Source organism: Dermochelys coriacea, chromosome 2 (assembly GCF_009764565.3).
Source record: "Dermochelys coriacea isolate rDerCor1 chromosome 2, rDerCor1.pri.v4, whole genome shotgun sequence".
Classification (NCBI taxonomy): Eukaryota; Metazoa; Chordata; order Testudines; family Dermochelyidae; genus Dermochelys; species Dermochelys coriacea.
The window spans coordinates 39,908,379-39,935,367 of NC_050069.1; the positions used below are offsets into that span (position 1 = coordinate 39,908,379).

The 26,989-nt window shown below is 39.8% G+C and overlaps 1 protein-coding gene across 9 annotated transcripts in view; it reads right to left on the minus strand.

Annotated features, from left to right (window-relative positions):
• The window catches only part of VPS13B (vacuolar protein sorting 13 homolog B), a 921,736-nt gene that overhangs the window by 10,766 nt on the left and 883,981 nt on the right, over window positions 1-26,989 (minus strand). For 7 of the 9 annotated variants that reach the window (XM_038388370.2, XM_038388367.2, XM_038388371.2 and 4 more), the window contains exons 55-61: window positions 22,882-23,000; window positions 21,286-22,109; window positions 17,326-17,502; window positions 16,295-16,465; window positions 8,660-8,836; window positions 5,628-5,730; window positions 4,705-4,954 (exon numbers count right to left, since the gene is read on the minus strand). In XM_038388370.2, the coding sequence (XP_038244298.1) occupies window positions 4,705-4,954; window positions 5,628-5,730; window positions 8,660-8,836; window positions 16,295-16,465; window positions 17,326-17,502; window positions 21,286-22,109; window positions 22,882-23,000 (1,821 nt within the window). Of the gene's footprint in view, window positions 1-4,658; window positions 4,955-5,627; window positions 5,731-8,659; window positions 8,837-11,244; window positions 11,622-16,294; window positions 16,466-17,325; window positions 17,503-21,285; window positions 22,110-22,881; window positions 23,001-26,989 lie in introns of those variants that run through there. The other 2 variants (XM_043507537.1, XM_043507538.1) reach the window with 2 other exon arrangements.

Consider the following 26,989-nt stretch of genomic DNA (forward strand, 5'->3'; position numbering starts at 1 on the left):
ATATCCCAGTCCAATTCAACAACCACCATCACCACCACCACAGGGGAGTGCATCAACAACCAGTGGGGAGCTCAAAGCTTGATCCTACTCTCAGAGGAGATGGAAATAATGTAATGAGCCTGGGGAAAATCTGACTTACATAAGAGCAATACGCAAAGGGAGAACTAAACTAGATGGCAGACTGGCTCCACAGACACACAGTTGACAACTCAGAAGGGAGGCATTAATTGCACTTGGGTTATCCTTCAAAGTGATTAGGTCTACACTGGCCTCCAGATGGACTTCAACACTAACAGCCTACTCCTCCATCTAGTCATGGTTTACCTCATGGTGTCAAGAAAAAAACAGATACCCCAAGGACCCCGGAATTCCAGCTATTCTGAATTTTCTTCAAGACATTATGGAAACGGACTACAGCACAACAACATAGCACATCCGTCATCAGCCATAAGTAGTGTCTTACATGCAAGATCCTTGGGCTCTTTAGCCAAAAATCTTCAAGTCTCAAGCGTTCTCAGAGAGTCAAATTGTCTAAACCTGCAGTAGACCAATGTTTCCTAAGGGGGATGTAACTACTTGTACTAGGACCCCTAACCACCCATCCCTTTGAACCATTTACAATGGTCATGCCTTTCTTTCTACCTACCTATCTGTCTACACCTGCTTCTTAGTTGCTATGATACATGCTAGATGAGTCTCATGGTAGCAGCTCCATGCATACAGAAACCACATTGCCATGATGACAAGGTGATTCTAAGGACTCTGGAATCTTTCTTACCAAAGGTGAATTCCTCTTTGCATGGTTCACAGGAAGTGATCCTCCCCCCATTCTGTCCAGAGCCACAGCAGCCTACTGAAAAGCTGTGACATAGTGAGGATATACATAGAGCACTAAAGATCTCCTCATAGGCGATCCCTCAAAGTCAAGGATGATATCTTTCATGAATTATCCATTTCAAGTTATCTATGGGTCCACAGATGGCTGATGAGTCACAGACTCTGCCACATTGCAGACATGTATTTCTGAGCAGGGTGGGTGAACCTGAGTTATTGGTTCGAACCATGGTGTGCTCTTTCTGTTGCTCCCGTTTTTCTGTTACATGTAGTCGAATCTGGTTCTCAAAGTGCTGAGTTCCATGCCTCAAGCAATTCCTCCATTGATGTCAGTTTTGGGATAAACATTCCTGCAAGTTAATGTCAATGTTGCATTTTCTCATATTAGCCTTCAAGACACCTCTATAGCGTGTTTTCTGCCCTCCTCTAGCATGCTTGCCTTGGCTGAGTTGAGAAGAGAAAACTTGTTTTGGCAGTCTAGAATTGGGCAGCCAAACTACATGCCTTGCCCAGCGAAGTTGATGATAATCATCACCTCGATACTCGTGATATTGGCTTACAAGAGGACGCTGATGTTAGTGCATCTATCAGCTCATTTAATTTGAAGAATCTTACGCTTATGGCATTGATGATACTTCTCCAGTGCCATATTTCCTATACCAGAGGTGGGCAAACTACATCCGGCCCGCAGAACCCTCCTGCCCAGCCCCTGAGCTCCTGGCCCAGGAGGCTAACCCCCAGCCCCTCCCACACTGTTCCCCCTCCCCCGCAGGCTCAGCTCACTGCGCCACAAGCGCAATGCTCTGGGCGGCAGGGCTGTGAGCTCCTGGGGCAGCGCAGCTGCAGAGCCCGGCCTGACCTGGTGCTTTGTGCTGCATGGTGGTGTGGCTGGCTCCAGCTGGGCGGCGTGGCTGTAGCACCGCCAGCCACCAGTAGTCCAGGTAATGTGGTAAGGGGGCAGGGAGGTTGGATAGAGAGTGGTCAAGGGGCGGGGCTGCGGATAGGGGGTGGGGCAGTCAGAGGGCAGGGAACGGGGGGGTTGAATGGGGGCGGGGTCCTGGGGGAGACAGTCAGGAAAGAGTGGGGGGTTGGATGGGGTGGCAGGGGTTCTGGGGGCAGTCAGGGAATAGGGAGAAGGGGTGGTTGGATGGGGAAGGGATCCAGGGGGCAGTCAGGAAGGAGAGGGGGAGTTGGATGGGGCAGCGGGGGGTAGGTGTTCCGGGGGCAGTCAGGAATGAGAGGAGGGGTTGGATGGGGCGGCAGGGGGCAGTCAGGGGTGAGGGTTCCGGGGGCAGTCAAGGGACAGGAAGTGGTGGTGGATGGCGTAGGGGTCCCATCAGGGAACAGGGGGTTGGATGGGGCAGGAGTCCTGGGGGGGCATCAGGGGAAGAGAAGCAGGGGATCAGGGGATAGGGAATGGGGACTGGGCCACACCTAGCTTTTTGGGGAGGCACAGCCTCCCCTAACCAGCCCTCCATATAATTTCCAAAACCCGATGCAGCCCTCGGGCCAAAAAGTTTGTCCACCCCTGTCCTATATGTAGTCCACATTTCAGCCCCATAGAATAGGTGGGGATCACAACAGCTTTATAAACCATAAGTTTGGTTTTAATTCTGATGTTGCAATCTTGAAAACACCCTCTTTCTCATATGACCAAAAGCTTGGCTAACACATTTGAGACGATACTGGATACTTCTGCCTCATATAGCACTGCAGGTCGTACCACTGTTCTATACAGTTGTGCTTTCAGTCCCAGTGGCATACGTTTGTCATACACAACACCTGAGAAGTTATTCCACACTCTTCCAGAACTCCCCACTCTGGACTGTACCTCACATTTAAGCTTGCTGTCTTCTGTAACCCACCCACCCAGGTACTGGAACTGGTCAATATTGTTGAATTTTACTCCATTAATTTCTATATCCAGTTTTCCTGCAGCACCTCTACTGACCCATATGACCTCAGTCATAATGATTTTCATCTCATGCCTACTTAGCTGATCCTACCACTGATTCACTATTTCCTTTAGGTCTTCTTTTAAAGGATGCCCTTATTGCTATGGTACCAAGTATCAGAGGGGTAGCCATGTTAGTCTGTAGCCACAAAAGCAGCGAGGAGTCCGGTGGCACCTTAAAGACTATAGATTTATTTGGGCATAAGCTTTCATGGGTAAAAAACCCACTTCTTCAGATCAAGAAGTGAGTTTTTTACCCATGAAAGCTTATGCCCAAATAAATCTGTTAGTCTTTAAGGTGCCACAGGACTCCTCGTTGTTCTTATTGCTATGTCATTTGCATACAGCAGCTTCTCACCTTTTCCCAGTGGGATCTTCCTGCAGATGTAGTCAATCAATACTAAACAGCAGCAGACTGAGGGCCAATCCCTGATGCAGTCCAACTTTCATTTCAAAGGGGCTTGTTCCAAAATACGTTCAGGTGGAGTACATAGTGCACTCTATATAGTGCATTCACCATAGTTTTTATATCCTCAGACACTCCATATTTCCTCAGCACGATTGTAAGCATCCTTCTGTCCACATTATCGTATACATTTTTTGTGTCTATAAAAGCCAAGAAGCTATCCTATTGGTACTCTAGCTGCTTCTCTGTTCTTTGCTGAATTATAAACACAGCATCTGTGGTTCCTCGTCCTTTCTTAAAGAGAAACTGTTCTTGTTTGAGGTGGGATTCCACCATTCGTCTAATCCTGGCGTCCAAACTGTGTTCCAGTATTTTCAATCCATGCAATAGTAACTTTATCCCTTTATAGTTTCCACAGTCATGGATGCTGCTCTTCTTGTGTATTGGGACCAAGATAGACTTGCATTACTCTTTGGGGATTCTCTTGCCTGCCATACAGCTTTAATCACTCTGCTCATCCATTTTATGCCTCTCTTACCCAGGACTTTGACCAGGTCCACTGTCACTTCATCAGGTAAAAAAGTATCTTACAAAAACCACGGAACTAACAAGAATAAAATCCCAGCCCAACTGAAATCACTCCCCAAACTCCCATTGACTTCATTTGGGTCAGAGTTGTCACCCATGGTGCTTAACTTCACTATTGTCTACTTTTTCAGTATATTCAGTTTCCCTTTCCTTTGTATATACACTCTGTTGGGATTGTGAGCTCTTTGGGGCAGGGAGCTTGTATTTATATGGGTCTATGAATTACTTGTTGGCACAATATAAACAACAATACTGATATCCATGTTTGATTCTTACAATGCCTCTGATACAGTTCCATTCAAGAACTGGATGATGAGACTTGATGGTCAGGGAGAACTTGCTCAGTTTAAGTGATGATTTGCAGGAAAAAGAGAAGGGAGTTGCAAAATTGAGTATAAAAGGATAAAAGCAACCAAATAAATCCATGCTGCTCGAATATTCTTAAGTGAAAGTGGCTAGTTAGGGTTAGGATTAACAGATGAACCATGCCTAACAATGTGCATTTAATTGCTGAACTGCTAGGTTAAGCATCTAATAGAATTTGATTTAACTATTTTCCATGTAAACTTGCAGGCAAATTGAGCTGCCCTAATGTTCTGAGCAATAAATACACATACACAGCTTCAGACATTAGAACCTCTTATTCAGAGAGCTAATGGTGGGCAAGTTACCAAGTTTATTCCAGAAAAGCACTGTGGTGGATGTTGAAATTTAACCTGGACAATGACTGAAGAAGGCAGAAGGGAATGATAGCACCTTTACTACTGAGCAGAGTAAAAATACCAGTGGCTGGTTTGGGACCTTAATCTCTGACCTCCTGACCCAGAGATGAGCATGCCATCAACTGATTCCTACTGCTACTCTTGACAAACTCACCCGTGCAACTTTATATTTAAATGAAGATACTACTGAATGTCTTTACCTCCAAATCACAAGGCACTCTTTGTTGTTTGAGCTGCACCTTCAGCAGGTTTTTTTGTTGATGGTCTTCTACACACTCAATTTCAGTCACAGGGAATGCCTGCTGCTGTGTGTCTTCACTGACACTGACCACAAATAGCACCTCTGACGTAAGTAGCAAGCATCCTTCATGCTCTTGGCCTGATCCACTCACAATAACCACGTCCAATGCCATGTGGACCTCTGGCCTTCCCAGAGATTGAAGCATTTTCCTGTTTAAAAATAAATCAGTATTAGACATTGGATGTGTAAGATAGTAACTTGCTTTTGTTCTTCCAGGTTTTCGCTTAAGATTGTAGCTGCCTGCCACCTAAAAATACAAGATAAGCTGGAGCTTGTTTTTGTTAAAATAACTAATACCACATTTCTTGCAATACTCATGTGTAAGATTTAAATAACAAGGTTTCACATTTATTCTGTAAAGTTTATCATAACTCCTTAATGATTTGCTGCAAAACTGACGTAATAACTTTATGGCTATTCATAATTACGTTCACCTAGGTCAACCAATTTCTCATCCCAATAGAGAAATCACCCTGAGAAGCTGGATCCAAATCCAGCGCAGAAAGTAAACCTATCTTCAGTGACAGCTATTTCTGGAGATGTGCAGTATTTTTCTTGGGCTCAGTGCAATGATAAATAAGTAAAAACTTACTGAATGTCATTAAATAAAGATTAGCTCTGCAGTTGTAAAGCTGGAAGCAGATCAGCAGTCCATCATTTGCAGATTGGGTTTCTACGCAGTACCTTTGTGTTTAACATTCCTAAATAAACTGCTATAACTCAGCCTTTCCTAGGGAAGAAGCCTGTTAACTTGACCAAGAGCCAGAACCTATTAATAAACAATGTGGATGTAAAAATGAGCAAGTGTCTAAATAATTTTACCAGACATATTTGACGTGGCTGTTTGGAGTCTGCTCAACATGTTGATCACTTGGATGATAGCGCTGTTTGGGAAGCTGAGAAAGTCCAGCTCCATGCAAAATACCTGTGGTAAGAGAATTTAAGATTTTTACTAGTTGTTTTCTGGAAAACAGTTACATGTTACAATGATGTCATCTGTTTAGAGCGGTTCATAAAATAGTGCAGATACACTGATGTCACATCTTTGGAAGCTGTAATAAAGATAATTCATTAACATTACAATGCAATAGCTGTGCATTTAACCCTTAGAAAGAAACAACAACAACAAAAATTCACTAAAAGTCAGTCACATACTAGCAATAAGGATAAAAATAATGCCCCAGACCCATCATTCCAAAATGGGATAAGACATATCATTTACAATTTACATATAAAAAGTCAAGACCACCGTTAACTTTCTTGTTTAGTATTAAAATACTTCCACATATGTGCCATGATTGGTAAAAATTAGAAGAAAAGTTTGCCCAGGTACTGCATTTAAATGTTAAGTTACTTAATCCAGCTGTTAAACATGTATCCATATACATTTATGAGATCTCCTGAGGCATCTGGTTTATTATAAGTTCTTCTTAGTGCCAGCACAGAATGAAGACTACAAGAAGCAGTTAAACAGATCTCCAAGTAGAATATCCAGAGTAGAAGATGATACACTCACTATGTGTGCTTTCTGATGGCTTGTAAATTTTTATAAATGAGGTATGGTCATTAGACCAAGAATTACTTGTTATAATAAATTCTTTAACAAGAGTGACAGAAACTAGGTTAAGAGTTGAGAAGCAGTGTAACAAGGTTTAGTGCCGAGCCCTTCATAAGTAAACAAAGGAAAATGATTTTGTTAAATTAAGCACTCCAGTGAAGCAATAGGCATTTTTACATAGGGTTGTCAGTAACTTATATTCCTTTTTATAAAATGGATAATAATTTAAACAAAACATCAATATTTGAAAAAATACTTTAATTTTTTACACACATGTTGATGCTAATACTTAAAAGAAGTTCCCACTTGTAACAATTGGCTTACCCAAGTTCTCAGCATTATGCAAGTGAAAATGTCATTTACAGATGGAGAGAGAACATGTGTTTATTTCTGTGTGGTCCCCCACCCCAGGGTCCCTCCCAAGAGGCACAGACCCAACTTCCAATCCAGTTGTGGCTGAGAGTTATTCTAACTGTTGTGTGTTTCTCTCTCACGCATTGCCATTTATTATTGATATAGTTTTTATGTCTTTCCCTGGCTAACTCTTCCTGTCATATGTTCATGGAAAACATGATGTGTTGTATATAATATCTGCAGTGAAAACTGTCCCTCTGCGGTTATGGATTTCTTGTAGTTTGATAATGATTGTGCTCAGGGCTTAAACCTAGAAACAATGATTCTACAGTTAACAAAAAGAACATTGTTCCCACAATTTAGGGCCAGATTCTGATTTCACTGACATCAGTTTTACACTTGTGGAATGCAGATTTCAGAGGAATTACTCCAGAGCTAAACTAGTGTAAGAGAGAAAAATCAGTCCCACAGTATTGTAAAACCCTTGAAGAAGAGACTGAGCTGTTCACAAGCCTTTTTACCAAAAGGATATAAAAAAGATTACCAAGCATGTTTGCTTGTCATTTAATTATTTACTATCTCCCAGATTAGATCAGGGGGGTGTTATGTGTGTAAAGGGAAGTGTGGAGATAATTTTTCAAAATTTCAACTCTAAGGCAGCTCCTCATATTCCACTCACAAATAACTTTGGCTTAATGCAGGGTTTCTCAAACTTCATTGCACTGCGACCCTCTTCTGACAACAAAAATTACTACACGACCCCAGGAGGGGGGGAACCTTAGCATGAGCCTACCTGAGCCCCACCGCCCTGGCCAGGGTGTGTGTGTGTGGGGGGGAGAGGGGAGGCAGCAAAGTCAAGCTTCAGCCCCACCCAGATGGGATGCCTGTAACCTGAGCCCTGCCCCAGGGCTCAAGTCCTTAGGCTTTGGCCTTGGGTGGTGGGGCTTGGGTTTGGGCCCTGGGCAGTGAAGCTCAGGCTTCGGCTTCCACCACAAGCCCCAGCAAGTCTAACGCCAGCCCTGGTGACCCCATTAAAAAGGGTTTGCGACACACTTTGGGGTCCCGACCCACAGTTTGAGACCCACTGGCTTAATGAATCAATATATCAAGAAAAAGAGGAGAATGCTCTCAGATTAAAAGCACCACTCCAAGTCAAAAAAAACCATTTATAAATTGGTTGAAGTTAACTTAATGACTGATTTGTCATCAATGTGTATCTTGTTCCCTTTTTTTAACCCTTTAGTCTTGGAGTTGAGGATTCATGACACCACAAGCAAATGCTATTAGCAAGTTTAGATCATTTCATGATACTCTTTCACATATTTTACTGGCCCAAAGTGCATTTACCTAGATGAGTGAAAGGATTTGCCATAACTACTGTTAGTGCTTAATGTACTTGGCATGCCCATCCCTATATCATAAAGCTGGGGTTACCAGCATATTCAAACCCAGAATTCAATTCCCTATCTGGAAGCACTACAATTTAAATGGGATATTCCTACCACATAATCCTTTTTTTTCCCTCACAGATTCTTTATTTAAAGAAAACACAACTCTTTCTTTTCTGTAACAGATCAAGCACCCTCAAAATAATGCTCTAATTGGATATATTATTGCTGCATTACATTTACTGTTGAAAACTCTTTTGCAGCACATATGTTTCTGTAACTAATTCCCCTGGCTTCCAAAAATTACTTCATAGTACATTCTATGTTTCTGGTGCTACACAACACTGTCATCTCAATGCAAGAGAGCACGGCAGGATGACTTTTAAGGGAGAAAGATGACATTTATAGCGATTTAACTGTAGTATTTTTAATCTTTTTGCAAGGAAAATAGCTACTAATTCATATACACAGACACGGCAGGCTGTATTTCATGACCAAATCTTAAGAATATTTTTTAAAGTTAACACTGAGGTCTCAAAATCATTGAAACTCACCATAGCCCGTCTGGGAGACAAGTTCAGCTGCTCCTCCAATTGGCTTAGTAAACACTCCCATAATTCCTTTTCCTACACCAGAGATAACACCTTTGGCCTTGTGCCCTGCCGAAGCTTGGGCCTCAGATATTTTCTGAAAATTCTGCATTGGCTGATCTACAATACCAGCAATTGCACCTGAAAAAACAAGAGTCGCCAATAATTAATGAAGATTAAAATCCCAGAACAAGATAAAATCTTAACATTGGAAGAGAACTTTGTTTGGATTGAACATTGCACTCCACCCTCTTATACAGCTATTTAGCATACATTTACCAATGATCTAAACAGTATCTTCGCTTCGTTTAGACTAAACCTCCACTTCCCTTTCACATGTCTCACTCTTTAAACCTTCAAATCACTTAACTTCATAATATTTTTTTGTCTTTCAACTACTTTTTATTAAATGCCTTTGCTGACTTGATATAATGTAGTCCACACTATATGTGGCTTCTGGAAATGTTGGGAGTGGGATAAATATCCACTAGTTTTGAAAGACTTTTAGCAGTTATGGAAATGAGATTTTCATGTAAACCTAAGATTGACTTCCCGAGAATAAAAATTGCATGCATTCAATAGATCATTTTTATATTCTCTTCCATTGCCAGAAATGTTCATAAGCTAATGCAACTTTTGATATACTACTAAGATTAGCAGAATTAGACTTTTGGACTTTTTGTTACTCTTTTGTTAAAACAACCATATTTTACTTTAATGTGCATGGTTCAAACTTTTACAAGTGACACAATGACCTCTTCAGCTTTTAGTATCAACAGAGGACTCCAACTTAAATCTTCCTAAATGTAAACAGGTATGTGAGGTGGTACATTTCTTTGATCTTGAGTTTATTCAAGCCACTTACCACAGACATGTCTCTAGTTATTGTAATTTTGATAGATAAGCTATTTGGAAATCACTAAGAGTACAATGATTGGACAAAGTGACAGGGTGCTAGTTAGATAACATCAATTAGAGAATGGGCTGCCTGATCTAAATTCCTTTGCTCACTGCAAAGCAATTCATCGGGTGCAAGTTTGCAGACCCCTAAGATAGCTCTCAGTTTGCAGTTCCTGCTGCAAATATCAAGATAAAGCAGCCACTTAAGGACTAAGAAATTGTCAGGAAGTGTTACCTTTATAGCCATGCACTTCTCCAAGAGCACGGAAAATTCTGAAGATCTCACTTTGTATCTGGCACTAAGCATGCATATGGAGGCAAATGCACCCAGGAATAATTCCACTGATTTCAATGGAGTTACACCAGGGTGCATTTGAGCCAATATGTTTACCAGACTGACATATGCTAGTTAGTCCCTAACTGGTTTTAAAATGATCTTAAGAAATGGCCACTGGATTAATGAAGGAGCTGCTGATTTTGAATGATGAGAACTGGTGTATTTTCCAAACAACAAATGAGATTGGGGAAAAAGAACATTTACATTTCCCCCTATTCTTGTCTTCTAAAATATTGCATGTAATATGAAAGCACCATAAACCTTCCTCCAGTTTACACATTTCTTTCACCTTTTATGTGTATATCATTTCCCAGAAAAGCATGTTTGTATTGTTGCCTCCTTCTTTGTAAAAGACCTGCCTGCTACTGTGAACATTCATTATATCTTTCATTTCAGTCATATTTTTAACTTCGTATTATAATGCCAGGCTATGAAACTTCCTTAACTATATGCTGTGGAAGAGATGTAATTTTCAATTCAGTTCCATTTCATTAATCGTTAACAGCTGCTCATGCTTGTTGACTTCAAAATACACCAACACCCCATTACATAAACTGGAGCTGTTCATCCATTCTTTGCTCTTGTACAACTGTTAACACATCTGAAGAAACAAAATAATACTTTGTGTTGTACTAAGTTCCAGTATTATGTGACTTCTTGACCTCTTTCACCCAACCTACAGAGGTCATGCACTGCAACTGCACTCTCAGAACAGAAGTTATTGCCTTATTAAATGTAATCCACCTAAATCCTTACACTAGTAAATTACTTATTATAATACACTTGAGCAATGTTGTAAGGTAATAATGAATAAGAGCTTACTCCAAAGAACCTGTGGTGTGCTGCACACACTTCTCTGATGGAATCAGGCCCAGAGGACAAGACAGCAGAATGGAAACAGCTGTGACTATGATACATAAGATTATTATTTATATCGTGCCCAAGACAATACATAGCTTAATTAACCAGTTGTTTAGTACTTCCACACTTTCTTCCATGCTGACACTTACAGATGCAATTTTCCTCTTAGCTTGTCTGTTAAGCCACTCCTCTCTTCTTCAAAACCCTTCTCAAGACACAATTCCACCACGATGCCTTCAAGAAATTGCCAACAGGCAAGGCAGACACTTAAAAAACCTAACCAATTGCATGCGTCCTCTCTCTCCGCACTATTTGCAGTTACATGACTGTAGAGATTGTGCAGTCTCTGGAGTGGTGTCTTTAATATTCCGGAACTGTCTAGCATGTTGTAAGTACTACCACAATCCATATAATAAACTGTACTCACATCTAACTGACCTTTTGGTACCTGTGATTGGGTCTCATCAAGCTTCCCCAGAGAAATGCAGGGGAGGTTTCTTTTTTGGGGTACTTCCACTTCCATGGGGCAAGCTGGACCCATGCAGCTCCCATCCTCCCTCAATCATGTGGGCTCAAGAGAGGAAGAAGTTCCCAGGGCAGAGCAAACCCAGGAGCAGAGACTTGCCCCAAGCAGAAGCCAGAATCAGCAACACGGATAGAGATGCAGACGTGAAGCCTGGCTAGGTCTCTCCAAATCTCCTAGTACCTGGAACTGTGCAGGGAAGACTATCCTCTGAGGGCAGCTGGCCCTATGTTGCTCTATTCCTTCACACTCATATGTGGTTGGCAGAAGAAGCAGCTCCCAGGGTGGAGCCCAGGAGAACAGATTTGTTACCAGCAGGACCATGGGGGAAGCAGAGAATGAGGCTCAGTTAGGGTTATTTTTACAGCTCCTGGACAATGGTGAGGTCATCAGAACTATGCCCTCTGTAGTTTGTTCCTTGGACATACCCCCACTCTCCAATTTATTGTCTGTTCACTCCAACTGCCTCCTGTTCTTCTCTTTCACGGGCCCTTCACTGCCAGGCTCACTCTCCTGGCCTCCCAATATAATAAAAACAAAACCCATTTCCCTTCTTCACCACACCAAAAAAAAAAAATTGCACAACCACTAGGACATCTGCCAACCATCAACCTGATTACTCTGCTTTATACTGTATCCCTGCTGACTGAAAAAAAAAGTGGTATTTTATAACTACAAAATGTGTGTTCAGGGCAAGTTGAAGTTCCTTGCCAGGAACAAACAGAATACTCCAGTGGAACAAATGCTCAGAGTGATGAACGGTGTTTGGAGTGAAGCGAAAAGTCAAATGGCTTTTAGAATCTATGTAAGCTGTTCTTTTGCTCACAGTGAATGTTAATGCCACTTGTTCTGTGTTTCATTCAAGATACATTCATTTAGACCAATATGTGACAGGAAAAAATCCTCCACTATGAAACCAATGCATGTGTCGCTATTTCGCTATTGAGTGAAAAGCTGACAGTAGAGACATAAGCACACAGAGTACTTTTATCAGTTGTGTGACACAAGTGTTCTAGTTTCTGAAAATATTGTCAGAAAGTGGTTGCCTTACTGCAAACAACATGTACTTTTTACTTTTAAGCACTGGGTAGTACTACTGAAGTGAACATGCCCACTTATGAATACAGTTAAGCATGTGCATAAATATTTGCTGGATTAGGGGCTTAGACTGCAAGATCTTCAGGACAGGTACTGTCTCTTACTATCTTGTACATACAAAGCCAAGCATAATGGAGCCCTGATCCCAATGGATGCAACTGTAATACAACCACTATTATGGTGATAATAAAGTTTAGAGAGACAACGTGGGTGAGGTAACATCGTTTATTGGATAAACTTCTTTTTGTGAAAGAGACGAGCTTTTGAGCTTACACAGAACTCTTCTTCAGATCTGGGTTGTCTATAATGGAAATCACAGCTTCCAAAAGCCAGGCGTTATATTGTCTAACTACAAAATTACTAGTTTGTTCATGCTACATTCTACTAATACTACTAAACAAAATAGCTTGCTAGCATGAAGTATAGTGTGAGTGGAGCGTACAGTCCTCCTTCAATTTTTCTGAAACGTCTGTTTCACTAGGGTTATACAGCTGTTCAATTACTCAAAAATGTTCCATTTCATAAAAAGGAGCTGATTCAATGTGGTGTCTTTCACCAGAGCCAACATTTTTGAAACTGATCCCATAGCATCAATATTCTCTCTCACATAATTATTAGTTTTTATTTAAGGCATGATAGTGTGATTAATGCTATACAATATGCAAAAGATGACATGGACCCTGCACTGAGGAGTTTATAATCTAAATACCACCATCTACACTTTTATATTTTATATACTTTTATATTTAGATCTATAACAGAAAAAATGCCTCGACTCCTTTGATATCAAAAATATGACAGAAAACACCCAGCAGTCTCCTCGTAACTAGAAAATAAGAAAATAGCGAGCCAGAGATAACAATCAAATCAAACAACACCCTGACAGTGCTTGAGTCATTTAAAACTAGACAGAACGAAGCACTTAAGAATGCACTGTGGGGAACAACTTGCACTGAGAAGGAGACAGAGTACATGATTTGGCCCTGATTCAGCAAAGCACTTAAGCACGTGCTTAAGTGCTTTGCTGAATTGGGGACATAATGGGCTAGATTGTCAAGCAAGTTAGGTGTGTAAATGTGCACTCATTTTTTTCTATGCAATTACCACAAATATGTATGTAAATCAGATAATTGTGTACGCTTATGACTAAAACTGGCCATTTGCATATGCAATTACCCAAACTGTTTGAGAGTAGCAGCCGTGTTAGTCTGTATTGGCAAAAAAGAAAAGGAGTACTGTGGCACCTTAGAGACTAACAAATTTATTAGAGCGTAAGCTTTCGTGAGCTACAGCTCACTTCATCGGAAGTGAGCTGTAGCTCACGAAAGCTTATGCTCTAATAAATTTGTTAGTCTCTAAGGTGCCACAAGTACTCCTTTTCTTTTTCTGAACTGTTTGCACATTTGGGGTGACTGGAATACACATTATGCTGCTTTGACCATATGATCCTATAGGTCTTTTCCATGTTTTTTTCATTTCCATTAATCTATGCAATTATAAAAATTATTTCTACAAAGGACCTAGAAATCCCTATCTTTAGATTCATTCTGAATGCTTTCTGCTTGTGAGAGAAAAGAACACAGCAGCACCACTTCATTTCACTTCATTGTACAAGGAAGACACTGGAGGCATTTTTTTAAGCGTTCTGTAAATGTGCTGGTAAAGCAAACCAGCACTGCAGCACTTTACTCCAACCAAATCTGTTTTGGATGGATTTCTAAAATCCCTAAAACTGAATGGTCAGGGGAGAAATGTCATTATGATGTATCTGTAACAGCTGGAATGTATGTGTATTATGTACATAACATAGATGCCTAGTGTTTGTATACTTAATAAGAGAATCAGTCTTTTTGATGTTATCAAGAAGAAATCAAGATTTGTGTCTGATACAATTGTGAAGTCTGCTGATTCCTCACAGATACTGACAGGCTCCATATTTGTCAATTCCCCCAGAGTAACCACAGGTATTTATTTGGGAGGTTAATTATTTCTATTGCTAAGAATAGTAGGTATTACTTTAGCAGTGAAGAATTTGTAAACAGAACCATGGAGACAGAGAGTACAAGTTCCTTATTCCTGGGACTGTTGAAATTTTAAAATAAAACAGCGCTGCAACTGCAGTCTAAGCCAACATGTAAACTATTGCTCTTCTTCTGTGTTTTGAGGAACAGCAGCAATTAAAAGCAAGACATTATTTGGTATTTAGATGAGCACTGTTTAAGTGCAACATTAATAACCTCATATTTCCAGCATAATGTTTGAGTTCTTGGGTAATCAAGGAGGCTCCAGCATTCTAATTCCTGCTATTTTCATAAACCCAGAAGTATCCACATAACCACTGTAGCCTTTCAAAAAGATATTAGGCTACTTAGTGCACTGTGCCTGGGTGTATGTGACAAGTGTGGTGTAATCCACTGGTAAGTGTGTGTTACAGGTCACCTGTATGTGCCAATCCACACAGTATGTTAGTTGTTACAGCCCCCAAGAACAGAGTGTTGGCTCTTTAGCTCAAGTTGTATCAGCTCACGCTTTTAGCTCTGCAGTTCCCCAGTTCAGTTGCCTCTATGTTGGCCAAAAGGGTGGCCATCACATTGGCCTGTGGTGTTATTTGTGACTGAGGTAAGATCACCAAACTATTTCTCACCAGCATCCAATACAGGACTGATGCAATGCTTCCCAGAGTGAAATCTTTCATCCCGTTTACTCAGCTTGACTGACCCCAGCCCAATAAAACAAAAATAAAAACACCTTCTGTAAACTGCCTATGATTTGCAATATCTGTACCAGCTTACTATTGGGTTAGTGGCTACTAATATATGCAATTCCTGCTTCATACACATTTTCTCTCAGAAATTAGCTGCCAGGTTACAGCATTATCAAATGACAGGGCTTCATATTATCTAATATTTTCGCTTAAAATAATTTTCAGTAACTTAACCTGAACTTGTAACATTTTACCACTTCCTCTTTGGAGCTTTCAGGGTTGCGGTTGTAAATTTAGGAGTTGTGTATAGTACTGAAGATTAGGAACGAGGACAAATCCTGTCAAGCTCATCTCTTTTAACCTTTTGCTCTGGACTGTTTTTTGGTCACTTTGATCTCTGAGGGATTCATACTCCTTCATATGCACTAAGGCACCTTGCCAAAGAATACAATTTGGCATTCCTTTGCTAGTGTGACAAATAGAAGTACCCTAGAAAATCCAGTTCCTGAATGCTTTAACTAGAAAACTTCCTTTCAGAGATTTTCCAGAGTGGTTTAGTTTTCAAACTTTTATGTAATATTTTGAAATATCCATAGTGATCTTCACCTCTGACCAAACCATTTGGCTGCTTGACTAATATAATTACACTGAGTCAGGCCAATCTGGCTTTCTTTGCAAAAGTAGAATTCTTCATCAAAGTTTACTTGACATTTGCACTATGCTCAAGTGGTTTTCAAACAAAAACAAGCATCACTGATATCTATTGTGCAGTAGAAAACACAATCAGTTTTAGAAAGTTTTCCTATAGCTCACTGGAAAGTAAACATCAGAATGATGATGCCTTTGTGCTGACTTGCCTACAAGCCAGCATAGCCCAATACAGAATTATTCTTTCATTTTGAGCGATATATCATGTACCAATACAAGCGTTTCATGAGAACAGCATGAGAATATGAAGTTATTCTATATCTGCAATTATTATTAACAAGAAAAATAACATTTAAACTCACCATAATCCTGGATGAACAGAAACAATATCTCATATAAGTAACTCTGTATCAATTTAAGAAAGTTTTGGTCTTTGTATCTCTAACTTGCATACAACTGTATGAAAGACTGATGAGTAGTTCATAAATATCCACTACAACTATGATTAATATGGTAACAATACGTTACCTAAAAGGCTGATGCCTAAGCGGGAAAGTCCCTGTCTTAGTCCTTCTCCCAAATTCTCTGGAAGCTGCCTTCTCCATTCTTCTTGTCTGTTATAATGCTCCTCATCTAGTGACAGACGATCCATATTCCGAGCAAGACTTGTTGCAAGATTGGTAATTGATGTCAGCGTACCTAAATACATGTAGTTATATGTTTGAATTCTAAGTCTCACTGAAATATGCTTACCAACAGAACAGCAATTCAACTGAATAAATTGCCAATGTGTAACATAAATTTATTATTATTTGTTAAGCAACATCAATGTGCTTCATTAGTGCATATCATGCCTTTATTGCCCTTCAGCAGGCCTGCCTTACTAGTGACAAGCGCAGCTCATCCACATATCCTTCCTTGGTTCCCAAACTATTACAATTCTGACATGAGTGTAATGGGGATGGATGGAAAGGTAAACCAAGATTCATAAAATGAGTCTACAAGGGCTTCTCTTCTTTTAATCTGAATTGCTAGCAAACAGCTAAGGCTCCGTTTTCTGTTGCTGACCTTGTTAAGCCACAAGATGGCACTGTTTATGTATCCTTGTAAAAGAAAAGCTGGTTATGTTTTAAATTCAGATCTGCCTTCACATCAAAATGTACTTACAAAAGTTATGACAACTGCATCTACATTTTTTTTTTAGAAATAATAAATATGATGAGGCAACGTAGTGTAGAATTTCTTATGTTTAGCAGAAGTACTGAACACCTTTAATATTTCTGTAGTTATCACACGGAATAATGGCCAAGCCAATCTTGGTTTCCCCAATGGGAGGTTTAAAATTCTGAAGTTTCTGAAACATTCTAGCATACTGTAGTCAAGAAGTGATCTGTTTAATACATAAGACATTATATATAAGCTTTGTTATCCTCCCTGCATTTCTTTGCAATCTAACAAGGCAAACAAAGCTGCAGGCAATTTCATTTTAAACTTTAACACATTCTTTAACAATGCACGACAACACGGCAGAGGTAGGAGCAATGAAGTGAAAGATCTACCTTTGGAAATGTGTTTAACAAACGATGTTGTTCCTCTGGAAACTCCACTGACAAATGCTCCTGGGCCTCTGGTCAGCCCCTCATATGGGAGCCTAAAGAAGTCAGCTATGCCATTCCCTATACTTCGCACCAAGCTAGCTGGGCTTCCTAGAATTTCCAAAGAGCCAACAACCCAGCCTATGTGGAGAAACAGGACAAGTGTTACATTCATTAAAATTGTGGAAGCAGCAGTTGTGAAAAAGTTATTCCTTAATTCCCTTTTTTTTTACACTAGAATTCACCACGTTATGAACTTCCTCTAAGCAAAACACGGGAAATAACTCATCCACTATGAATTCAGAAATCACAATCTTTCATACTTTGTAAATCAAAGAAATCCCTTTGGCAAACTCACAAATAGCTCTGGAATGACTTCCTTCCACGAGCCTCCCGTATTTCTGTTAAATGTGTGCATGGAGAGATGGAGGCTAGATTCTAACAACTAGGAGCAACAGTACTGGAGGCTTAGCTTCTTTTGTAGGCAACATAGTGATTTCTCATCCTTACGTGAGAGAATCATGACAGCCAGTTTACAGCGATTCAATGTACAGACTTATGGGAGCATGGAGGTCAATTGCTTGATGGGGTGTTGTAAAAGGGGATGCAGATTTTTGACAAGTGCATGAGAAGTTATTTTTCATCCACCCCATCCGTCCTGAGCTGATCACTTTATTCTTGAGCCTAGTTCTAGCCAGACAAATGTCTTTTTCTCAGTACAGTTGTGTAAACAGCAATGACATATACATGCTGATTAGATTACTCATAAGGGAGTATTCCTTATGAATATCCCAGGAGAGGTATCTGGAGATCTGGTTTCCTATATAAATACAGGGTTGCCAGAGGCCAGCCTGATGGCCACTGTACAGTGCTCTGTTGTGAGTCTTACTGTAAATCTGGTTTGCAGGTCTCTTCTTTTTCAGGCTGGTGGATTGGCAGGAGGTTATTAACGAGATGGTGCTGCCATAACTGTTGTTTTCAGCAGCCCATTGAGACTGATTCAGAAACAACAATAAAGACTCATTAGAAACTGCATGCTCTGCCAGTCTCATAATCACAGATTTCAGTTAGGGCTGCCAGAGTCACATGATACATAATAGGGACAGAATAGTAAAAGAGGGACTGAACTGCCTCTTGTCTTCCTACTGAGGACAGTTAAACTGTTTTGCCCTCCTTATTCCAATCCCATCATTGTGGGCTCCTGATTCTCCAGATTTTTTCTTCGTGACCCCTCACAGCCACTCCTAAGGCTGAATCATGAAACTGAGCAGAGAGAAAATGTTACTCATGTGAAAGAAATTAATCTCGTCCTATCATTTTAAGCTTCTGGAAAATCTATTATTCTTGTAGAATCTGTCCCCCATTTCAGCTTTGTCAGTTGAGAGGTACAGTACACTAAAGATAAAAAGCAGGAATCATAGTGAACATGAGGGAGAGGCTGGGAAAGGTACAAAAACCAAAAAGACCCTCCCAAGTACAGTTAACTGGCAACTCCAGGAGAAGATCGGGAATGAAAGCCTTCGGACTTTGGCAAAAGTCCTGCAGTTGCTGCCCTGCAGAGGTGTGTCCCATTGGCAGCCCTCTCTTGTTGGGAGCCCAGGGGAACCCTATGCTCCAGCATGGACCTGCTACCTCGCTTCAATGTAGTATTTCTATAAAAAAGTATTTGTCACTGTATAAACTGATGGAAAACAGGATGAGGCTGGCAGTGGTGTACAGATGGAATGTATGCTCCAACTGCTCAGGATCGTTTCTAATCAATTATATTGCAATGATAATTTATATCTACCATTTTTATACATTTCAGGTTTTTTCAAATGTTTTAGGTAATGGAATCCTTCCAGGAGCTGCTTCTCCCTCAAAGACCCCATCATTAAAACAATGGTTCTCCAGGTGAGGAAGAATGGATGCAGATGCCCAAGAAATCATCCATGCTGATATGATCACTGACCACAGATTGCTCATGAATGATGTAAAATGGTCCATCCCACAGAGGGCTGAACATGTAGCCTCTCCACAAAACCGAGAGACCCTGCCAGTCTGAGGTGTGGGGTACTGAGCTTGCCTGAACTCTGCTCACACACTGCCAATCAGCTTGTTCAACTATTATGGATAGGCAGGGCTGAAACTGTTTAAATACGAAGTTCTGGGACAACCTGGCATTCCAGTGACTGTGCACTACAGTTTGGCTTTGAATAATGAGCTATTGGTTCTGGCAAGGCTGGGGAGGCAGCAAAGCTCATCTTCAAGGGGTGTGTGTGTGTGTGTGTGTGTGTGCAAGCGACCATTTCTGGCCCATACTCAGGAGTGAAGCTGATGGGCTCTCAATGAAACTTTGTCCAGCATCTTGCCTAGAGGTCAGATCACCATGATTCAAGCCCTTTTAATGAAGGAGATACGTGTGGGAGGAAGTGTGTGTATATTGGGAGAAATGAGGAACTGAGCAGAATCCACCAAATTCACAAATTCTGTATTAAAATTGTATGTTTCATAAGCCTTATTCTACTACACATCAGAAGGCATGTAGTATTTATATCTGCTAACAAGAAATAACCATTACTACAATGTCTTAGCAAAGATCCACCATGTTCTCTTAATTGGCAACCTATTGGGATTAATTTTGGCTAATAAAATTCAAAATTTCCATATGACTTTTGCTAATTTAATGTGACAGTGTTAACCAACATTTTTAAACAGCGTTCCCTTCAAACACAGCCCAAGCCACCAAAGTTGTCATTTTCTGCTAATTATTGGAGGATGTGGGATGGCTAACTCCAAATCCAAAAGATGAACGTTCCTGCTACCTGTGATATGGATAGCTGGTGCATGGAGGTAATGGGCATCTTGTGCCACTGCATTAGTTGGACTGCAATTTGGCTCTTAATTAGCAGGAAGTTAAATCCCTCCTTTTAGTACTATAGGGGCCTGATTTTAAAAAATGTTTGCACGCAAGTGCATGTGAAAATAATGACTATCTAACTGGTGTGCACCTTTATGGCATGATCAGCTCTGCAAATCAGATATCTGCACAGGGGAAAGGCCAGTTAGGCATCTCATTGGCTATATTCATCTATAAATACCTGATACACATGCACAATCATGGTAATTATGCATGAAAATGTGGTACATAATTGTGTACACACTTTGGGCGTGTAGCAAAAAAGGAAAAAATAAGATTTTGGAAAATGTGACTCTAGATACTTAGGAAAATATATATGATGTTGCAATAAGTTCTACATTAACTGCATGTGATCATTTACAAATTCCCGTGCCTATTAAAGGTGTAGAAGAGACTGAGTCACTTTATTATGAATTTATGGGAGGCAGAATTTTAAGAATGCATCCATTAATCTAAGAGGCTAATTGCTCACTATTGATCCTGTATGGGAAAAAGTCAGTACAGCAAACTACATACTTCATGGATCAAAGGACAATAAACATCTGTGTGCCAGTTTAGCATTAAGGCTCTATGAAGAAAGACAGATTCCTAATCATAAAGTGCAGCCAAAAGGTTTAACAAGAAAACAACATTCAGTGGTATAATTTGCTTTGAACGCATAGCAACTTATTGAATAATTTGATTAAATAAACTCTTTTTTGTGAGTTAATGTTAGGAATTTGTGTTTTGATTCTGATTGTATTTATAATCTGAGATGACAAAAACCAAAACAGATAGAATACATTACAATAGTTTTTACAGGACTTTGGAAAAATCTTCAGGTGGTCAACTAACATTCACCACAGCTTTAAACATCAGCTGCAGCCCCACCATTTTATTTGACCCCTGATATTGCAGTCATTTTGCAAGACCATCAAAAGCACAAAACAACAGATCTGACTCTAGTAAGTAGTTGTGAGAGAATAACTGGATACTGATACATAATGAAAATGTTACAATTCTAACCATAAGGAAAAAACACTGACCTGCTCTGAACAGTGCCCCTGCAGCATAATGCATGGCCAAGGCATGGATGAGCTGTCTGGCAGTGGTGTAGATGGGTCCTCGTTCAAACACAGAAAAGGAGAGAGGGGTGTGATCTGAAGCTATATACAGCTTTAGTGAAGCATGGATACTGACCAAGAGGTTAACTGGTTGTATTGCTAACTTCCTTAACTTCACTGGGTCAACTAGAGCTTTAGCATGCTGTCTCACTTGTTCAGGCAGTATCTGGGTAATAGCTGAGGTTTTCATGCAATGATCAATCACTCTGCTGTCTGGAAGATATGTATCAAATAAAGTCTTAATGTAATAAACAAATGTGTCTTCCACATACAGTCTGGCTGGTTTCAGTTCGAAGTTGAGGTCATTAACGCAAAACAAGAAATTCTGTTCCTCTGATAAAGTGATGCAGAGTTTTATGAAACAGTTTTCCTTATATTCTTCCAAATCTTTGTTGGATAAAATGAGATTGTTCACTTTGGACCACTGCATGGTTTCATTTTTCTCTCCCTGGCACAGCAGGACTGCAAAATGGAAACTGGATTTATTATACAGCTGGTTGTCCAGTTGCAAGTCTCCACAATATATTTGGAGACTATAAAACTGAAGAAGACCTTCAGAGGTCTCTCCCTGGAATTCATGAGACAGGGATCTCAAGTAGCTGGCTACTGGTGCCATGTTAAGGAAAATGTTGTCCACTGTAAGCCGCAGAAGTTCAGATGACATTTTATGATTTGTGATTTCATCAAACACTGCAAGGCTTGCCTGGCTGATGAACATTTTAAATATAATGGTCTTCTCCTGAGTTCTAGATCGGAGGAAAGGAAAACATGAGTTTGCAATTTTACTTGATTTGACCTGGCATCTTGTTTTTCCAAAAAAGCTATCAGGAGGCACAAGTGCTGCTGGATGATCAATTTCTCAGGGATTAATCCTTAATTATAACTCAAATAAAAACTCTGCAAATATACATTCCTCTCTCAATGTATCATCATCTCTGGAAGCTGAGCATTTTGAGTGTTATAAATAGGGGATGTTATAATTAAGAGTTGAATGGATTTGAGAGCCAAGTTTTAGCAGTGCTATGACAGTGGGAGAGAGTCTTCTAAGGAAGAGTGTTATAAAGATGATGGAGTGGCTAGTTAACTACTGTGTATAGAACCATTCCTGCAGCCCTTACTGAAGAAAACTCCCACCAATTTCAGTGGGAATTTTGCATGAGTAAGAACCGCAGGAACTGGCCACATAAACTTTAAACTTGTGAATACACTCAAAATTACAATGGAAACTATTTTTAATTCTTTAAAATGAATAGCTCAGTACTGTTTATTATACCAGACATTGAGTGTTTATCCTAGAGTGACATGACCTCACATGTTAGATTGTCATGTTTTACTGTGATATACAAAACATAATATGTGGTCTAAACTTATGCCACTGCGTATGCAGTGGTATTAGACAAAGCAAACAGTTATGCCAGATTTCATAAGTCACTTCACACTTAGAGGGCTTAATGACTTCCCAGGATAAGTTTTTAAATTTACCAATGTTTTTTATGATCTTCCATGTGCTTTATATACCTGTTCAGGTTGCTCTGGACAGGTCCTGGTCTTCCTTCTGGTGCCAAAGTTATTATTATTGTACCACAGCGATGAGCAATGTCCACATAAACATAGCCAAAACCAGTTAAGAACACAATCTAGAAGAGAACATTTACAAAACTAATTAGAAATATATAAAATGCTATTGAAATTGCTGATTTTACTCTAATACAATTTGATTCAATGCTATTACCACTTTCTCCTTGCAATTTTTCACCTCAAATTATACATTCTGTTCAGAGGCAAACTGTTTCTTTTTTCAAAAGAAAAAAAAAGATTAAATCCAGATTCTTAAATATTCCATCTGTAAGGTTAATAGAGAAGAATATAATAAATGAGAGAGAAAATTAGCTCCTCATCCTTTACTTCCAGGAATTGATAAATACATTTTAACAGGGTGGAGCTTCTTAGAGTCTAACCTGGATGTAGGAGGGTTTAAATGCTAAAAAAATAACGAATGACTTTCAAAATCTTTGATTTCAGACCACTGAGCAAAGAATTTCCCTGGAGCTCTTCAAAACACCCCCCAAAAATCAGAACTAAGCTGCATCAACAAGACTCTTTGCAACTAAGAACCCCTTTGAGGCAATGAGAGAAACTATGCTGTGCTTCACTAGAGGTGTCCGCAATTCATTCAAAAACAAGCCAGTCGGATGTAAGTACGCTTTTACAAACACACGTTATATTTGAACAGAATCCCAAATTCAGTCCAGTTTTCAAGCATTTAAAATTGAAGATCCTGCTTTCTACCCAAATCTATGGGTAAGAGAGAGGGAGATATCAGTTGTATCAAAATGGTGGGAAACGTGAAAGTAAACTCACAGAAGACTAAATGCTGTCAACTTTTCGAAGATGCACATGTCTAACCAGCCAGGTCAGTATCAACTGAGCTTGTTGTTAACACATTCAAATTGGTTCGGTTAAAATGTTATAATAGGCAAGGGTGCTAGAATACATTCCCTGCCCTCAATAGCTTTTTTTGTTTGCCTTCCTTGCAGCAATGTGGAGGCAAAGTTGGGGTAACCAATACTAGGATTTAGAAACACAATTTTAAAAGAAAATATAGGAATGTGCAATTGTCAAAACTTGCAGATTGTCCAGTGTGTACAAAGGCTAAAAGGGCCAACTCCTTCTAGAGATAAATGAGACCTAGGATTTTAGCTGGTGGATGTTGTGCCTGTATGGGGGCCTGAAGTCTTCACATACTGAGGTCCCCCTTGGTACTCTCAACTCCTCCCAGCAAGGGAAGGCTAAAGGATTCAGAAGTGAGCTGCATCCTAGAGAGTAAGGGTAAGGGGGTCTACCCTGAGTTATTAGTTATATGATGGCAGCCATGTAACCCTGCACCAGACCCAGTTAAATTCCTGGTATGTGAGATGGGTGGCCATTGTATTAAGTTAATCAGGTTGCAGCTTGCCCCTTAAAAACATCCCAGTGTCTGCCTTTCATTCACTTAAATGTCCTAAGCAACAAAGAAGTGGTAAAAGCATATCAGTATCTAAGAAGAGCTACAAAAGTATGGAAGGCCTAACTAGTCAGTAGCCTGAAAATTTGATGATTGTGTTGCTGTGTTTTGCTTACAGATTTGCAATGTGCTTGAGAAGTAAATGTGCTCATGAAGTGACTCATGTATAGCATGTGTTTTGTACTTCATTTCATGACACCTTCACAGATTTTCATGTTGTTCCAGGAAAAAAAGAGAATAATTTTTTCAGGTTTGGAAAAAACACAACAAACGTGGTTAGTCCTGCAGAAGAGACAGCAAGCTGCATTCTGTACCGTATTGTACATCGCCAACAGAATTGTTTACTAAATTTTAATTCCATGGCCTATCATTTACACCTGTTTCAGATTGAAAGCCTAATTTGAAGATAATGGCTACCCACTGAAAGACAATAAACATGGAATCCCACAATGCCATATTAAAAGAATTACTTCTAAGAGACAGAGGAAAAATTGTGTTGGTAGCTTGAAATAAGAGAGATATATAACACATGGAGAAACAAGCCTCCAGACTTGAGATCTGTAGGGTAAGCCAAATGCAGAAAGCTGCTTTGCATAAACAAGGACATTTATTGGTGTGAACACAGAAGAGATTCTTCTGTTCTTCAGAACTCTAGGTAAGGTACAAAGGAAAGAAATACAAATACTGAGAATTGGCTAGGAAAAACTAAGGAAGAAACAAACACAGGAAACTCAGTATCCAGCTCTGATGAAGAGATGACTTGATTGTTGACAAATCAACTGTGAGAACATTAAATAAAATCCAGTAGTTCATAAGGAATCCAATTTTATGTGTGATTGTTGGATTCAAGGTAAGAATGATAATAGTTTTATGTTATTATAGCTGTAATTTGTTTTATGTTTTCCACATTACAAGTACAAAATTTGTTTTTTATGGAACAAAAAATTCAACAATAGCAGAACTATAATGAATGGATATTATTTGCAGCCATACAGCCTCAGACTGTGATCTCAACTTACCACATGAGCTATGGTTGGCAGTTGGATGAGAGAGCTCTAAGGTGAAAGTAAGTGCTGAAGGGAGTAATGCTGTGTTGGTGATTCAATAGGTGGTGCTCTTCATTCTGAATTCTGAACCATTGCCCAACTATTGTATCATGGTTCTGCTATCCATCTATCTGAATGCATCACAGTGGTATCTGAACAGAGTACCTATGCTAGAGGTGGTGTTTTTTTAATGGGATGTAAAACTGAAGTCTTGACCATTTATAGACATAAAAATCCTATGGCACATTTTGCAAGATTAGGAGTGTTAGCTTTGTGTCATAGTCTAATTTTATCACAGGGATCACTGTACATTCTACTCACCTAAATTTCCCCCATCCTTTCAGATGGATCAGTATTCTTAGCCTCCTGTCCTAAACTCTTGTATAGTGTTGTGTTCTGTGCCCCCTCCCCTTTTTTGCCACATTTCTGTTGCGACTGCATCTCTGTTTTGGGTGAAATTATTCCCACATGTAAGGACAGATTCTGGCCATTCTTCATGCTGTGAAAGAGTGCAGGAAGAGAATAATAAAGACTCTTTACCAGTCCCTTGTGTACAAGTCCATGATGCCCTACAACTTGAAAAGGGTGGTGCTCTACCCACCAGATCAGCTGATGGACGTAAACTGGAGGGGGGCGGAAAGAGAGCGTACACTGCATTCTCTTATAGAAGTGGCTTCTCCTCAGTAGATTTGCCCCTACTGACATTCTCTCTGCCCCTGTACTGCCTCTTAAGCACCCGTTGGCTTTAAAATCCACAATCTAGCCCAGAGTTTGTAACATTTATAGAGCACTTCTGGATTCTCCTGGATGAAAGGTACTATGTATACATTTAAATCATTGTCATGGTATTCTCATCATTATTAGTTGCCCCTGGAATAAGTTTAGGTCCCTTAATTAGGAGTTACTGTAGTTATTGTGCCAAATCAGATCATACCATTTGGTCTATCTACTCCAGTACTGTGCCTCTAGCAGTAACCAATTCTTGTTGTGTCCAAGGAAAGTGCATAACCCTAGAATGTCCCTAGTTCACTAACTGTGAGGGATAGGCTCCTTTTCAAGCCCCAAGCATGACCAGTTTATGCCTGGATGCATGAATATTAATTTCTTCTACCATTATATTAGCTTACAAATGTTATTTATGATCATACTATTGTCAAATGCATTAAAATATCTTGCTAAATTATTTGTTTTAAAGATTTTCTGAAGCAATTAATTCACAGGTTTACTGTATTCTACATTAAAAAGTATTTGCATTTAGCAGCTTCAAATGTACAGCCTTTCACTTTCAACCAAGGTCCTCTTATTCTTGCATTATGGAATAGAAGAAACAGGAGTGTCTGGTGAGTTTTTACTATACCTTCATTATTCTATACATCTCAATCAAGTGTCCTTTTAAATCCAATCTCAGCTGGCTCTGATAATGGATACTAGATGGGACTAATTCTTTTAGTAAATTAGTAAAGCACTTCTTTCTAGAGGAATAAAATGTGCCTGTTTGTACTTTGTACTTGATTGGACATAAAGAAAGGAAATGATCTGTGACTGTGTAAATCTCAGAAACTTCAGGGTCCAAACC